Source organism: Rana temporaria, chromosome 6 (genome assembly GCF_905171775.1).
Source record: "Rana temporaria chromosome 6, aRanTem1.1, whole genome shotgun sequence".
In the NCBI taxonomy this organism is placed as follows: Eukaryota; Metazoa; Chordata; class Amphibia; order Anura; family Ranidae; genus Rana; species Rana temporaria.
Genome location: NC_053494.1, coordinates 19,865,714 through 19,883,430, shown reverse-complemented (window position 1 = coordinate 19,883,430; position 17,717 = coordinate 19,865,714). Strand labels below are relative to the sequence as shown.

The 17,717-nt window shown below is 43.3% G+C and overlaps 1 protein-coding gene across 1 annotated transcript in view; it reads right to left on the bottom strand.

Annotated features, from left to right (window-relative positions):
* The window catches only part of MYO15A (myosin XVA), a 118,498-nt gene that overhangs the window by 7,084 nt on the left and 93,697 nt on the right, over positions 1 to 17,717 (bottom strand). Inside the window, exons 47-61 of the mRNA XM_040358434.1 lie at positions 17,498 to 17,609; positions 17,205 to 17,279; positions 16,290 to 16,495; positions 15,793 to 15,965; positions 15,382 to 15,454; positions 14,734 to 14,806; positions 12,871 to 12,944; positions 12,528 to 12,610; positions 10,534 to 10,664; positions 8,901 to 8,995; positions 7,662 to 7,739; positions 6,594 to 6,690; positions 4,853 to 5,013; positions 4,608 to 4,741; positions 1,813 to 1,946 (exon numbers count right to left, since the gene is read on the bottom strand). Coding sequence (XP_040214368.1) covers positions 1,813 to 1,946; positions 4,608 to 4,741; positions 4,853 to 5,013; positions 6,594 to 6,690; positions 7,662 to 7,739; positions 8,901 to 8,995; positions 10,534 to 10,664; positions 12,528 to 12,610; positions 12,871 to 12,944; positions 14,734 to 14,806; positions 15,382 to 15,454; positions 15,793 to 15,965; positions 16,290 to 16,495; positions 17,205 to 17,279; positions 17,498 to 17,609 — 1,699 coding nt within the window. The remainder of the gene's footprint in view (positions 1 to 1,812; positions 1,947 to 4,607; positions 4,742 to 4,852; positions 5,014 to 6,593; positions 6,691 to 7,661; positions 7,740 to 8,900; positions 8,996 to 10,533; positions 10,665 to 12,527; positions 12,611 to 12,870; positions 12,945 to 14,733; positions 14,807 to 15,381; positions 15,455 to 15,792; positions 15,966 to 16,289; positions 16,496 to 17,204; positions 17,280 to 17,497; positions 17,610 to 17,717) is intronic.

The following is a 17,717-nucleotide window of genomic DNA, read 5'->3' as shown; positions in this document are numbered from 1 at the left end:
CAGGGTTTGCTTGGGACCTGAAGCCCTGCGGGCACATCTGGTGAAGGTCCGCTTTAAAGCGCATAACTAGGCAAAACCTTTTGCTTTTAAATTTGATAGAACAGTGTCCCAGAGACAACAGGAAGCAAGGGGACACCTCTCCCCTTTTAGATAGTTGTCACTGAAGTAGATGTCCTCATGTGATGAAATGATCCACCACAGATCATTTTTCAGAGGGTGGTAAGCATTACCGCAAATGTAAAACAAGCCTCAGGAGTGAGAGTGCCTGTGTCCAAAATAATGTTCTATACCACAGCAATTTATGAAGAAGAGCCAACATGTTTCAGGGATCTGTGTCTCCTTCATCAGGGCTAATAAAACACCTATTTGGTATTATTTAATAAAAAGGTATTAGTTAATAAAATACTGAGAAAAAATAATCCTATTACAAAATGTTTTTTTTTTACCAGGCTACAAGGCAATATCAGTAGAGAAAAATAAAATATTCAGCTATTAAGACCTGAAGGGGGTCCTAATCCTTCATTACTTCCAAAGCAGAAAAAAATGTTGGCTACAGATACGCTTTAATGAATTATTGATTGATTTATTTCACATATGTGCCTTACATGCCGGTGTCTTGTTGAGCTAGTTCCCCTATCAATATGGTTCCCTGCTTGACTGCGCAAATGAAACCCACGGAAATCTCCAAACCTCATCAGCTGTTCTTCAGGTGTACACGGGGCATGCGCAGCATCCAGGCTCATTCCTTACCATCCCCGTGGATTGGAGGATGTTAAAAAAGAGCCAGCAAGCCGTCTGAGCGAAGCGAGGACGTGAGGCCAACTGGCCATTACAGCGAATTCCACGTCGCCCTGGACCTGTTGCTGATCAGGTTCGGTGATTTCCGTAGGCTCGGACTGCCTGCGCAGTCAAGGGGGGAACCATATCGATAGGAGGAACCATATCGGAAGATCACCGATACTGTTTTCCTTTTCTTTGTGTATCTTATCTTTGTTAAAATGAAATAAACACCTTTAAAAAAAAAAAATATTCATTTATGCCTCAGATTGATGCCTCACTTTGCAAAACGAGTGTGACAGACTCACCCGGGATAGAGGCTTTTGGAGGGGGCTGAATGCTAGCCTCTTGCCTACCGACTATGGGCCCTGGCATTTGAGAGAGCTACGAGCATTTAGGAAGATATTCTGTTGTGTAATGCAAAAGAACATTAATAAGGAGGCCCAACTTGGTACTCAGTGGACAGATGTATGTGAAAGGAATGCTGATTAATGAGATCTGGAAAGCCAGATCTTTCACCCAATAGTTTATTGTGCTCATTAACACACCTTTGTCGCCTAGCAAACTATTGGGGGATGTGTTTAGACTTATGTGTATTGTAAGTTGAGTGAGGAGACGACAAGTCTACCCTGAAAGGTCATATCTCACCAAGTCTGGGTAAATGATTAGATAACTAGTTCATGTTAATTAGGTTTCTGGTTACAGTTTGTATTGTCAGCCTGCTGTATATATTTGTGTGTCATCTCAAAATAAACAGTTCTTGTTCAGCAACCAAACGATTATTGCCTTGTTTTGTAGTTGCCAGCGGTTGGAATATCAAAAATCTATATTCAGACTGGGAGGAAGCGGTATATGACAAAGAAACTCAAGCGGGGGTGTGGGATGTTTTGTTACAATGAGTATCCCTAATGTGTGTAAGTACTCCACCATGCAGAGGTGGGATATAAAGTGCAAATAATGACAAATGAAAATTACTTTGTTATGATGGTATATTCTGGATAAGACCTGTACTTCCAGTGGAAGCTCCTTACTTACCTAGGAACTGAGCTCTTCCCTGGTGAGGACTCAAAGGCTGAATCTGCTGCATGTGCTGCATCACCATGTTCAACCATGACTGAGGCTTCACCGACTTATAGAACTGGTTGGGGATATAATCCTGGACCTCACGCCTGCAGGACAAAACAAGGAATTAGAGCACAAAAGAACATCATATAAGTGGCACAGGTAAATATATTCTCTAGTTGTTGGATTTTAAAATATGCTATGATATGTTAAAACCCAACTCCAGGCAAAAAAAAAAAAAAATATTGCTTATTTTTGTCTAGGGGAACCCCCCCCCCCCCCCCCCCCCAAAAAAAAAGGATTTCCTGATAATTTGCTCTCACAGCTAGACTGGTTCCTGCAATGTTTGCGCCGCCACACTGCAGCAGCCCAGGGTCATCAAGACCAGAGCCAGGTCCATAGCCCTGCTTTGGACATGACGACGCCAAGGGAGAGTTCACTACTGGATCGTGGTGGAGCGTCGCCTGCCAGGTGAGTGTAAGATCAGGTAAGTAAAACTGTTTTAAAAAAACAAACAAAAAATTCTCAGCTCACTTACCAGCCAAGTCACGTTAAAAATAAGGGGTTTCGTTTTTGCCCACATTTGCAAATATATGTGTAAGCTGCAGCAGCCACATCACGCCCCCCCTAGTATTATCTGCAGTCCGTATGCCCCATACACAATATTAGATTTTCCACAGATTTTTGTCTTCAGATTTACCAAAACCATGTAGTACAAGGGCCTGTCTGATTGCTTGCAAATTGAAACTCTTAGGCCGTGTACAGACGACCAAACATGTACGATGAAAGCGGTCCGCCGGACCGTTTTCACCGTACATGTCTGGCCGGGGATTTCTGTACGATGGCTGTACTAACCATCGTACAGAAATCCGCACATAAACACTACGCGGGGCGTGTCCGCGGCGTCGCCGCGACGATGACGCGGCGACGTGGGCGGGCCTGCCAGTTAAATGCTTCCACGCATGTGTCAAAGTCATTTGACGCATGCGAGGGATGGCGGGCGCTCGGACATGTACGGTAGGTCTGTACAGACGACCGAACATGTCCGAGCGGGCAGGATTCCAGCGGACTGTTTTAAAACAAGTCCAGGAATATTTGCCCGCTGGGAAAAGGCCCGGCGGGCAAATGTTTGCTGGAATCCTGCACGCTCGGGCCTTCAGCAGACATGTTTGGTCGTGTGTACGGGGCCTTAAGCCTCGTACACACGTCCGAGGAACTCGATGGGCGAAACACATCGTTTTGCTCGTCGAGTTACTTGTGAAGCCGCCGAGGATCTCCGCAAGCCAAATTTTCCCATTCCCGTCGAGGAAAAAGAAGACATGCTTTATTTTTGGCCGACGAGATCCTCAACGGTTTCCTCGTTGAAAAGTGTACACACGACCGGTTTCCTCAGCAAAGAAAAAAACCAACAAGCTTCTTGCTGGTTTTTGCCAGGAAACTCGGTCATGTGTACGAGGCTTTAAGGTCTGACCTCATATTATATGGTTTTGGTAATCTGAAGACAAAAAAAATGCAGAAAATCTAATTGTGTGTATGGGGTCTAGCTCTATAATTTTGACGGACTCCTGGAACACATATTAACCATGTTTCCCCGAAAACAAGACCCACCCCGAAAATAAGACCTAGCGTTATTTTTCAGAAGGGCTGCAATTTAAGCCCTACCCCGAAAATAAGCCCTAGTTTAAAATACTTGCAAAATCCTATAATCCACTCTATTACAGTAGTATATAATGTACAATGTGTGTGTTTCTGTAATTTAATTGCGGGGAAGAGAGCTCCGGTGGGTCACAGAAGTGCAGAGCGGCACTATAACGAAGGTATTTTGCACAATTATATTACAGAAACACACACATTGTACATTATATAATACTGTAATAGAGTTGATTATAGGATTTTACAAGCATTTTAACTCAGTTCACACTGGGGATTCCTGTTAGGAGACAAACGGGGAGTGAAGATACCACATTACATGGTAACACCTACCCCGAAAATAAGCCCTACTGTGTCTTTTGTTGCCAAAATTAATATAAGACCCAGGCTTATTTTCTGGGAAACACAGTAATAATGGATAGATTAAGGACAGATATGCCTGGAGAGAGCCCACCCTCCTTAAAGATATAGGGACGCACTGGACCCAGAAAAAACACAATGGTAGTAAAACCATTTCTTCTATCCCCTGGATAAAAGGAGCAATTAACCCTTGCAGTGCCGACACAGCCCCTCTGCAAGGGATCATTTTTTATTTGCCCAGAGTTGGGTTTTAACCACCTCAATAGTGTGGGACATCCTTAGGTTGAAGTGGTTTTGCCGGCATCGTGCCTGCATCTGCAGGCATCACATTCAGGTATCAAAATTTGCAGCTGGTGATTCCCTCTTTGGCAGAAGTGATTTGAACAGCCACTCGATCACTTCTGTGGGTGGCGGAAGGGGGTCCACCCCCCGTTGCCTTTTCTGGGCTCTGCTGTTCAATCGCAGAGCCCGGGAGCAATACGTCGGGCGGGGACGGAGGCACTACAGAGAGGAACTGACATTTTCTGACGTTGGCTTCTGAGATAATTTAATGTTCATTGACAATTGCATTTGACCTGCATTTAGTCCCTTTCCTGACCTGCATTTGACCTCCTTCTAAGCTGCGTTAGCACCTATGTCAACGGGCTTTTGTTCTCTTCAAGTGGGTTTTGTATTCAGCTTAGTTTAGTTTTCACTGCGCATTGAAAAAAATAATCTGACAGATGTCACATGACAAGATGTAAGGTTGGTGTACGTACGCGGTAGGCAGGTAAACACTATCTTTAGCGCGATGTTGTAAGGCCGCCAGTCTTGAAATTTGCTGGAACTGTTGCTCGGTGGGCTTAGAATGAGTAAAGACATTAAACAAACCCTTCAAGTAATCCGGTAAGACCTAGCAAGAGAAAGTAAAGGTACTTTACTGATTGTTTCATCTAAAAATCTAACACCAAGCATACAAAGGAAGTCAAAGTTATCCTCCACCAAGTCCATTGCTCCACCGTACCTGGTTATAATGCATGGTCACATACAGCTCATTCTCAAACTTTAGTGGCTGAGCCCAGATGATTCTTCTGAACCAGAACATGTAGTTGCTATCAGTCTGCTCCATTTCAGCTGAGACATCCAGGATGTATTCCTTCCTATTTAGAGGTCTCACATTCTGACCTGTAGGAAGGAAAGATCACAGGGTGATATTCTGAGAATGGATTTCCTGTGTTCGTCTAGTCAGGCAAGGTGAGGTTTTATGCAAGACAAACGGTTTTATTTCCTTCATATCTCCAATCACATGATTAACTGCATTTATTACAGAATAAAAAGTGGATACTTAGAATCTGTGCTTTTGCTTGCATTCAATGTAATGGTAAGTTAGTGAGAAATAGCATGAGAGGAATACTGAAGGCAGAAGAATTATCCAGCTTCCTGTAACAGGCTCCTTCCTATGGGCTATTATTGCCCTATAGCTTGGCCAGGGGTCCAAGACTGGTATAAGCTACAGAGGGCACCCGTGCAAATAAACATGTTAGCCACTTTAATTTTCTCATTGTTTCATGCAGGGGCAAGCCAGCTCACCAGGGTGTCTTCTGCCCATTCAAACTCACATATTTATATCATTTTGCCTGGGTGTCCCCTCATCTGAGATTGCTTCTGGAACTCACATATGCATGTCATCTTTGCTGAGTGCTGCATGGCCGGAGACAGTCTCTGGAGCCCACATATACACATCAAGTTTGGGTGTCACATGGCTTGGGACTGCCTTTGGAACTCACAAATATACATCTTGCCTGTGTGTCATCTAATAATGCCGGGTTCTCCAAACATTCTAAACAAAGGGCCGATTTATTGTCCTTCAGACTCTTGGAGGGCCGGATTTTGGCCATCGGTGGGTGGAAATTTTCCTGGCATCAGTGGAACGAAACATATGGTATTAGGGGGAGAAATAGTGGCCCCATCGTTGGTATCATAGGGAGGAATAGTGCCCTATTAGTGGTGTCAGTGGGAGAAATGGTGCTCCACTGTCGGTGTCAGATGTCAGAATAGTGTCTCGTATCAGTGGGAGGGATACTGCCCCAAGGGCCGGATAAAGGCAAGCAAAGAACCACATCCGTCCCTCGGGCCGCAGTTTGGAGACCACTGTAATAATGCTTCTGAAGCCCACAAATGCACATTGTCCTGCTTGGGTGCCACCTGGCCTGAGACTGCCTCTAAAACCTACAGGGCACCCACGGTATGTGTTGTCTTAAAGTGCTACTTCCCATTGTGTAAAAGAAATGCTTCAAAAGGGACTTGACTTGATATTGGTTTTATTTTCATGTTTTTTTTCCCCAATGCACACACACATATATATATATATATATATATATATATTATTATTCTTAAGGTACTTATATAGTGCTGTCAATTTACGCAGCGCTTTACATATACATTGTACATTCACATCAGTCCCTACCTTCAAGGAGTTTACAGTCTAAGGTCCCTAACTCACATTCATATACTAGGGCCAATTTAGACAGTAGCCAATTAACCTACCAGCATGTCTTTGGAGTGTGGGAGGAAACCTGAGTACCCAAGGGAAACCCACACAGGCACAGGGAGAACATGCAGGTAGTAAAAAATAATTAATTAATTATATATATTTATTTATCTATTTGAACAAGGAGTGCATATTTAATATTTTAAGTTGAACAGAACATAGATATTGTATCTTTTGGCTTCAGCTGGGAGGGAAGTATTGTTCCCCATCTTACCCCGGTTGGTAACAGCAAAGATGGCATATTCGTGGTAGGCCTCATCTCTGTGCACTCCCATCTCAGTGCAGATCTCTTCAATGACATCAAAGGCCACCTATATCATAAAAGAATGCTATCAGGGGTGTATTTATAAATAAATATGCAGAGCTATCCATTCTGTGAAACTGAACGTACATTTGTCCTGTGCAAATGGAAGCAAAACTAAATGGTATTAGGCCATCTCCTCCCAGATCAAATGTTATTCGTTTACAGAATAGAGTGAATATCCTGCATCATGGCCACTGGAAGGAGCTGACAATCATAGTAAACACAAATTTATTTCCGATGATCCCCAGCTTCATCTAATGGCCATGATGTGCTATTTTGCTGATTCACTGTATTCTATATTATTGAATAACATTCAATTTGGAAATAAAACAGCTTAATAACATTCAATTGGTGAGGGGGTTTGACCAAGCTATATTGCTTAACTGCAGTAGAGAAAAGGGAGGTCAACCTGGCAGTATCTGGCACAAATGCATAAATCAAAAGACTGCCTGAAAACCAGCATCTGCCAATGGAGAAGCAGCAATGGCTGCCTTCATGTCTGTCCAAGGAAAGGTTTCCTCCAAATAACACATATAAAGAAAAAACTTAAGCTGGCTATAGATCAGGGGTGCTTAACCAGTGGGCCACAAGTGGCCTGCAACCATAAATCAAGGAAGTGCATGCCAATGCTCTGGAATGGCTGACCCTCCATCCCTGACCCTCCATTGGCGACAATTAAAGGGCACATTCGCGACAATTAAAGGGCACAGTGGCGACGATGGGCACAGTGGCTGCGTTTAATGGCATGGCACAGTGGTGACAATTGATGGCACAGTGGCTGCGTTTGATGGCATGGCACAGTGGCTGCGTTTGATGGCATGGCACAGTGGTGACAATTGATGGCACAGTGGCTGCATTTGATGGGCACAGTGATGCTGCAATTGTTTTGTTTTTTTCGTTTGCGCCCCCCCAAAAAATTTGAGCACCAGTATATTTAAAAACCAATTTTAGGATCTTGATCTAAATAACGGAACTGACCGAGCAGGTTTTTATCTTGAGATGTCGCTCAATTCCTCCAGGTAAGAGGAACAGCTGTCTTTTGGAACTTCTCCCAGCCTGGGGGGGGAAGAAACATTACAGAAATTATACAGAGAAATAATCAGGTGTTATAGATTAGCATCCACAGAAATGGTAATTTGAGTTCTCATTTTGAGAATAATTAATTTATTTCCTTTAAATCTACTGACCCTTATATAAACCTTTCTTTTTTTTTTCTTTAAAGCGGAATTAAAACTGAGACCTGTACTAAGAGGCTGTACCTCTCCTTCTGAAAATACTAGTTGCTTGGATGTCATACTGATCCAACAACTTCTGTAGTTTCTAAGTCAATGACCTGGACCTGGATCTGCAGATCAGGAGTTGTGACTTCATTCTGAGTTCACTTACTGCATGGTTCTTCTACCGTGTTTCCCCGAAAATATGCCCTACCCCGAAAATAAGCCCTAGTTCGAGGTGATTGTGTGCTTTTCGAGGAAACGCGGTAAAATCCTAGCAGTGTCAGATCCTGTTACGGTGGTGTGCGGTGTGTGTCTAGCGATGTCAGGTGCCTTTGATACAGCTCAGCTGATCTCCCCGCTGGTTTCCTCTTCTCCCGCCTGTCTGCGGGGGATCTTGGCCCCCCTCCCTCCGCAGAGCTTTGGTGGGTCACGGAAGGTACGGTGCAGAGCCTCTGCTATCAACATGTCATACTGTGGTCGGTATGCAGCATGGATACTCCTGTCTCCACAAGGTATTCACAGATTATTTTTCTTCACATGCTGGTGTGCTCTCTTCCCTGCTTCGAGCCTTGCAGAGGAAGGGGGGCTGGGGTCCCTTGCTGGTGGCTGGGAGAGGTGGAGGAGAACTGAGGTGTTTGGCACTGTTGTATTGCAGGGGCACACGCATTCTGTATTGTGTGCTACTGTAAAAGAAAGGATTTGGGCATTTTAAGTTTGTTCAAACTGGGGATTCCTGACAGGCAGCGAGAGAGAGAATATGTTAAGACCTACCCCGAAAATAAGCCCTAGTGGGTCTTTTGTTGACAAAATTAATATAAGACCCGGGCTTATTTTCGGGGGAACCACAGTAGGTTAGTGACATTACAGTGAAGTCAAATGTACAGCATCACTACCAAGTGGAGCTCAGTAAAGGCAGCCTTCATATTTGTATAAGTATGGGTTTCCTGTATACAGTATGTAGTCAGGCTTATGTTACCTGGTCAGTATACATGTCACTTACCACCATGGCTTTCAGTTCCATGGTACTGGGGAATTCACACCGCCCTCCATACAGCAAAGTTTTGCGTAGGTTCTGCTCACAGGCTTTTGCTATCCCTGTTAAAACAAAAACAAAGGGACACGAGTGACCAAGCAGCACGTTGTCTTGGTGTGTGCTAGAGATGGAAGAGCCTGGAAAAAAAACAGATTTTTTTTAAAGCCGTTTTCTGCTTTATTTTCTGGGAAAATTGGAAACAAAATAAGCGTGGAATATATTATTTTTCAATGATGAGTTATATCTATGACATGGTATTCAAACTATAAATTATGTGAAGTCTTAAATTATTGTAAATTCTTTCAGATGAAGACACGCAAATCCTGGAATACAGTTCAAATAACACTGTACTTCTCAATGCAGTTCTCAAATAAATATGCATTACTGCCACTGGGAGGCACTGCAGTTGAAAGGCTCCAGTGTTGCTTGCTTGTGGGCTCCATCTTGTCCCTGCTACAGTTGGGTGATTGTTGGGATACAGTTGATGATAGTTTCTGTCCTCTCAGGCCTTAATTGACAGGTAAGAGAGTAAATTTGTTTGACAAATTAGTTTATCTTTATAACCTTTAAATCGGGGGTTGCAACCTATGGCGGGTGGGCTGCACCCGGCCTGCCGCCAAATGATATTTGTGCAACTGTTTATTAAATGTAAAATTTTTCAGAAAATAAATAAATAATAAAACAAGTTTTCAAAGTGGATTTGCCTTTAGTAAATAACACTCTATGGCCCGGATTCACAAAGCACTTGCGCCGACGTATCTCGAGATACGCCGCGTAAGTGCAAATATGCGCTGTCCTATCTGTGTGCCGTACCCACAAACTAAGAGACGCCTAAAAAAAGGCTTCATTCCACCGACGTAACTTGCCTACGCCAGCGTAGAGTGGGCGCATATTTACGCTGGACGCATGTGGCGCTCCCATTGACTTTCTATTCAAATATGTAAATGAGGGAGATACGCCGATTCACGATCGTACTTGTGCCCGATGCAGGCTACGACTGGTGCGCGTAAGTTGTACGTACGGCGTAAAGTTATGCCCCATAAAGGAGGTGTAACTCAGCAGCATCCATGCAAAGGGCTGCACCAGGGAACCCAAGCCGGCCTATTTTACATAGTTTACGTTGGACGTGAATATGGCTGGGCTTAGGTTACGTTCACGCCGTAGGCAGTGATCTGGTGTATCTTAGGCAGTTGTTCCGACGTGATTCTAAGCATGCGCAGAACGATGCGCCCACGTCCCCGCGCATGCGCAGTTGGTGATACGTATCTGTCTGGCACTCGGCCCATCATTTGCATGGGGTCACGCCTCATTAGCATGGCTCACGCCCACTTCCACTTACGCCGGCTTACGCCTAGGAAACCCAGCACAGTTTTGGGAGGAAGTGCTTTGTGAATTCCATGCTTGCTTCTCTGCGCTGCGTCGGCGTATCGTAAAGGAGATACGCTACGGCGGCACAAATGTGCGCCAGTGTCTGTGAATCCGGGCCTTTGTGTCTTCAGTAAATCTATCCCAATTTAACACAGTTTTCCGATCAATCTAGTATTTACATGGACACTGAACAAGATCATTTGTTCAGATGTTTGTTCAGTTTGCTGATTACCTTGAAAGTGCAGCCCAGGGCTTCGGCACGTGTCCTGCAGATACTTGAACAGGTACGGTTTTAAGACCTCTGAACATCTGTGATAAGCTGAAAGGATGTATAGAAGCCTCCAGCCTCTCTGGCAGCTGTCCCTACATAAGGAACAAAATGATTGGTTGTAATTTGTCACAACAAACAACTAAAAGGGATGTCATACTGCTAATTTTTATGGTACATATTTTGCACAGTGTTTTTGCTTACACAAGATAGCCTTTGTTGTTATATTTGCAGATTAGCTACTAGAGGGAGTGTTTAGTGGTTCAATGCTATTACTTGTGTCTCTCCCTTAACAAGTCAGGTGACTCATAGGCTTGTAATGTACACATAGGCATGCGCACAGGGTGTGCTGGGTGTGCCTGGGCACACCTTAATCACCCTGTGCAATGCAGATTTCCACTGCCAAATGCCCCTACCCCTGTGGCAGCTGAGGCTACAGAGAAAGGGACTGTGGAATCTCTGTCCTCAGTCTCTTTCTCTGCTATTTCACCAAAGCCCCTCAATGGGGCTCCTAAGAAATTGTAAAGAAAAAAATATATATATTGTAAAAAAAATAATAATAATAAATAAATTTGGAAAAAATAATAACAAAATTAAATAATAATAATAAAAAAAAAATGACTGACACCATCTACTGCTCTACTGCACATGTGTGTTTGAGCTTTGGGGTGCACACCCTAATTCAATAGGCTGCGCACACCTATGAATGTACTGTATGCAAGTTACATAGTAGTTACATAGTTACATAGGGCCAGATTCAGATACAATTAAGTTGCTCCATGGCAGCGTAACGTATCTGATTTACGTTACACCGCCGCAGGTTTACAGCGTAAGTTCCTGATTCTCAAAACTCTTACCTGTAAACTTGCGGCGGTGTAACGTAAATGCGCTCGGCGCCATTTAAATTAGGCGTGTTCCCGTGCTGAACGTACTGCGCATGCTCCGTTGGGTAAATTACCCGACGTGCATTGCGCTAAATGTCGCACGGACGTCATTTGTTAATGTAAGTGGCGTCCAGCGCCATTCACGGACGACTTACGCAAACGACGTGGTTTTTTAAATTTCGACGCGGGAACGACGGCCATACTTAACATGGCTTAGAACAACTAGGGCTCAGCCCTAATTTTACGCGGCATAACTCGACGGAAACAACGTAAAGTTAGATTGACGGGCAGCGCGGACGTTCGGGGATCGCCGTAACTAGTCATTTGCATATTCTATGCCGACCGCAATGGCCTCGCCACCTAGCGGCCGGCCTAGAATTGCATCCTTAAGATCCGACAGTGTAATTCAATTACACCTGTCGGATCTTAGGGCTAGCTATGCGTAACTGATTCTATGAATCAGTCGCATAGTTAGGACGGCCATAACACAGAGATACGACGGCGTATCAGGAGATACGCCGTCGTATCTCTTTTGTGAATCTGGCCCATAGTTACATAGTCAGGTTGAAAAAAGACACAAGTCCATCCAGTTCAACCATAAAAAAATAATAATAATATCATACAATCCCATATACCCAATTCTATACCCACAGTTGATCCAGAGGAAGGCAAAAAAACTCCAGCAAAGCATGATCCAATTTGCAAGTCAGCCACTCCTCACCTTAAAGTGTATTTAAAACCATATTTATACATTTATGGAAGAGTTAAAACCTCAGTCCTGCTAATATATTTACCCACTCTGCTTGTCCTGGTGATGACTGTCCTAGGGCCATAAAATAATGGGAAATCCAATATGTTATGGCTGTCATCAGAAGTGTGAGGGGAAATCAAAAGGAGACACCTATTCTTATGACAGTTAAAAAAGGGATTTCCCCCATACTTTGTGTATCTGGGACAGGATGTGAACTGAAATCTCCCAAAAACTTATAGGGGTGTTAACCCTTCCCTGCTATATAAAATTACCTTTCCACTGATCTTACCTTCCTCCATCTGTTGTGTATGTGATTTACTTACGTCTTAGTGCTGGAGTTGTCTGTGATCTGCTTTATGATTTGACAGTAGCTCTCATCTTTCAGCACTTCATGTTCCCCACATATCTGCAAAGACAAATGACAGATAGCTGATGAATGTCTTCCGTCTCCCAGTATAATACAGTATAATGATACAGCTGAGAGGCTGCCCTGCGGCTAAGCGAACAACCATTCCGCCTAAGTTAACCACCACTGAGTTAGACTTCTGTGTTTTCAGTTGTAATAACATACAAAACTGTACTAATCTAGAACTGTGCGCGGTTTAATTATGATGATATTCATTTAAACAAGGAAAATATCATTCAAAAAAATCATTAATAAAATACCCTTAACACGGCGGTGACCACATCCAGCTCGGACTGACCCTTCAGGGGAGCGTCCCCCATGAACCTCATCACAGCTGCAGGAAAAGAGAAAGTCAATCTACAGCTCTTTACAGTTCGATCAAACACCTGACTGTTACTTGCTAACTCACTAAGCATTCAAGGAAAAACAGTTCAGTTAAGGAATCTACAAGGTGTTTAGTTATAATGCACATTGCACTCTGTAGACTTGTACTGTGAAAGGCATCTCTAAATTGAAACTTTTAAAGTATAACTAAAAGGCAAAACTTTTTTTTTTTATTTTTTTTTTGGACAGAGTGGAGAGGGATTAGAACACCTTCAGAGGCGGCTCTTTAATTAGGCAAATTAGGCGGCCGTCTAAGGCCTCACACTCACAGGGGCCTCGTGGCCCCCTAACTTACCCAACGTATTACCCCAGTTTTGAGGGACAGTGGACCTTAACGCTGCTGTGCTCAGGTAGCGTTAAAAGCCCTGACTCAGGAGCGGGGCCGCCAGCGTCCCTAACAACCAGTAAATATCGATGACATCACCCCTTGTGACGCCAATGACCCAGCATGCCCTCAGTCAATGATGTCACAAGGGGGCGGGTTCACCAGGTGACATCACCGGGTGGCCCCCACCCCTTAGTTATTAAAGAGCAGGATCTGGGGGCCGCCTTGTTAAAGGGGACTTTCCAGATTCCAATAAGCCTCCTGGCCGCAGACCCCAACAACCACCGACCAGGGTTGTGGGGAAGAGGCTTTTGTCCATGAATTATTTTTCCCATCATGGGTGTGAGTGGGGCCCCATGTCAAGTTTTGCCTAAGAACTCACAAAGCCTAGAGCCGTCTCTGAACACCTTTTAGATTTGTACAACTTTCTTTACCCCCGTTACTGAGATTCACCCTCTCTATTTGTCCTGTTTACCATTATCACAGAGAGTGAAGGTGAAAAACTCCCAAATTTTGGGTTGTCACCCGAATAGGAAGCAAATTAATAAAATAAAAAAATAACTAAAAGCCCTGCAGAAGAGCCCAGTCACACGACCTACCATAATTAATTAACAAGCTTTTCCTCTAATCACCCAGCATTAGGCCCAGTTCACACTTATGCGACAAGCACTCCGACTTTGGAGCACTTGTTGCATCAGAAGTTGGACCTGGACCCCATGCAGTGCAATAGAACCGTTCCAATTGGTGCCACATGAGTTGCTGATGTTCCCACTTAGAAAAAGGTTCCTGCACTACTTTTGGTATGACTTTGGTTAGACTTGCTTCTGTTAAAGAAGTCGCATGAAATTCGTGCCAAAATTGCGCTGGGGTCCAGCTTCAAAGTCATGAGACTATGAAGCCGCCACAGTGTGAACTGGGGATTAAGCAACAAGAACTATGTGACACACTGTGGGCTCCACACCAAGGCCTGCATTATATGACCTATGAAATGAAATCTGTGGAGTGGACGAATTCTTTTAGTGCATCTACCTTCATAGTGAATATTTCACAAAGGAAAAAAAAAAGATTTTATCAGTTTGATCCAATTTCTTAGTTGTCATGTGACCAATATTTTTCTCACACTGTCTGCACAGTCAGGGCTGTGGGTGAAGCTTAGCTGTGCTGTCGCTGCATGTCTACTTCACAGGAGGCACTTAAAAGTGACAACGCTACGGCTGCATTTTGAGCTGCTGGTTAAGCGTTGTCACCCCCTTATCGGAATTTCACAAAGCATTTCAGAAAATTGCCATGATAACAGGTAATTAGGGGAAAAAGCTACAACAAAGACTTATACAATTTTAGGACAATTAGGTGGTAAGCGTTTTATATTAATTTCATATTTGTGTCAGTTTGTGCTAATTTGTTGTAATATTACCTAGGAAGAGTTCAGAGGCAATTCTGTTCATGCTGCTGTCACTGAATTCAATGAGAGATTCTTGTATGGGGTTCTGTAAAGACACAAAGAGCAGGTTATAGGTAGGCCGAAAGAATTGTGATTTTGCTGGTGTCGGGGAAATGAGTCAGGCCTCGTAGACACACGACCGAGTTTCTCAGCAAAAACCAGCAAGAAACTTGCTGCGAGATATTTTTTTGCTAAGGAAACCGGTCGTGTGTACATTTTCGTCGAGGAAACTGTCGAGAAACTCGACGAGCCAAAAAGAGAGCAAGTTCTCTATTTCCTTGACGGGAATGGAGAAAAGTGGCTTGTCGAGTTTCTTCGACAGCCTAACAAGGAACTTGACGAGGAAAACGATGTGTTTCGCCCGTCGAGTTCCTCGGTCGCGTGTACGAGGCTTCAGAAAATGTTTGGACCGGTGAGGAGCAGTAGGGTAGTAAAACACGATCAACGTACTGCACAGCAAATCAGGAAGCAGGGCCTGAGTATGTAATGAGCAAATGTGTCTGCCCCGACATACATGTGTCGTTACATATTTTACATAGAAACAGCATAAACATACCAGTATATTTATTACATTTTGATAAAAATACATTTTGATAATTAGAGAGTTTGCGTCCCCGTCACCTTGGTAAATTTCAGTAATTCAGCAGGATCTCTGGACTCCCTGCTTTTCTTCGAGCCTGGTTTGGAGGAATCTCTGCAATAATAGACATAAAAAAGATTGTTAGACTTGTCAGGCACCCTATTAGTAAAGATCAGACATTCACACTTATTTCTCACACTGTATTTTTTGACAGTGATTTGGCCACGTATTCAATCATTTATAAAGTTTTAGCACCTTTGTAACAGCTGCTGCAGTTCTTATATGTGTAGCGCCTGGCTACTTTTCATAGCAGGTGCTGCTGTAAATTTAACTTTTTTGATTTATTACTCCAATAAGCGCGAGTTCCAGTTTGTTATAATATTTAATAAATCTAGACCTGATAACAGGGATAGTTGAAGTTTAGAAAATGACACGAAAAATATCCAACGCACCCTGGAGCTCTCTTCTCCTGCTCTTCTAGGGCCATCAGCCTCTGGCCTTCTCGGAAGTACTTCTTGGCAAACTCCACCATGTTGTACGGACTGCCCTGTAGCACAATCTCAGAGGTAGATGGGTCAGTGTATTCATCCAAGCTTTCTGCATATTCACTGGGAGTGGGCGAACCCTGCATAAGAAAATTAAAGCCAATTTAAAAGTAAGTCATCTAGCACTGAACAAAATGTTGTAGGTGGTGGTAGGTAGACATTGTTTTATTTCTAAACAAGTCAAGTTTGGGAAGAGCAGGTCCGAGTCAACCTGTATTACTGGCAAGTCCCCCAACCAGGGCTGAAGGCTGCCATCGTCTAACTCTTGGAAGCGGTGCACAGTTTGGGGCTGTCTCCTGCTTTGAGCAATGGTGGCCTCCAGCATTGAGCAATAGTGGCCTCCAGCATTGGTTGGAACAGATATAATACACGAGAAGACAAGCTCTATGTACACTTTAACTTACATCTGTTTTTCTGTCAAATTCATGAGCCACAGCTGTTGATGCAACAGCTACGGCCACCGCTGCCGATGCTGCTGCTCGGCTCTGCCTGTTCTGTGGCTCCCCCTTCCTGTCGGCTGGTAGATTTACAAAATCCGGAGCTGCGACTGGTTGCACGCACTCTCCTGGGAACAAAGCTGACCGCCCATGGAGGGCTCCAAACTTCCAGCCTGAGGAGGAAAATAATGATTTTGGTATCACTATATTGGGGTAGATTCATAAAAACTTACGACGGGCGTATCAGTAGATACGCCGTCGTAAGTCCGAATCCCGAATGATTTTACATATGTGTTATTTGAATACAGCTTATTATTATTATTTGGCAACACTCCTCCTGATAAGGCCATTGTCTGTGAAACATATTGAGGAAAGCAACAGTGTAGGCTAGATGGAGAAGAAAGACATTAAAACTTCTACTGTATTTGTAAAGTAAACTGTATATTTTTTATTGTGATTTTAAATGGATACTAAATAAAAATAAAATACAAAATCTTACAGGATTTGTACTGTTTAACACAGTAAAAATCCCATATATTTTAAAATTGATCGGAAAAAAAAGAGTTTCTTACTGTTCCCCGTTGTATCCAAAATTAAAATTAAACGTTTTAGCTTCACATATACTTTAAGCACTAATTTAGCTTGATAAATCAGGGCCTTAATGTACCATAATAATAAAAAATATTCAAGCTTTTTCCCAATACCCATATGGTTTGAAAGAGGTGTCACAAAACAAAACCCAGGAATCAGGAGCACGTCTAATGGAAACAGCACACAAGGAGCAAGCAAGACTTTGCAACGCTGCCAATAGATATCAAAGTTTTGAAAAGAAAAATACAAAGAAACATGCGGAGAGCAGAGACATGCCACAAAAAAACCCACCAAAATCTTGAATGCCGCGTTTCAGCTCCTCCAGATATACGACTTTCTTCCTTACCACACAGCCATAGTTTTGGCCTGATGAAGAATCCCATTGGGCAGCGTGAAAATTCACAGAACAAGTTAGGGTGATGGGAAGAGTGTCTGTCCCATTGACATATAATTAATACAGTGCCAGTTTAAGTACCACTTTGGGCCTATAAAAAATGATATGTACCACTGTTGGGTACTCATAATTCAGCCTCCCATTGTTATTCATTGCCGTGCTTTAGATACCTACAACAGTTGGTACTGACCTTTTTGTAGTCCATCTAGAGGCTGCAAACGGATGATATCTCCTTTATGGAAACTCAGGAAACTCTTGTCTTCCGTCACATAATTCTGCACCGCGACCACATAATTGGAATCCTGGAAATGCAAAACAAAACAAAAAGTAAATGAAATGCACTTTTGCTGTACAGTCAATACAAAAAAAAAAAAAGTAATCCTCGGTGGCTTAAATATACTGGGGTAGAT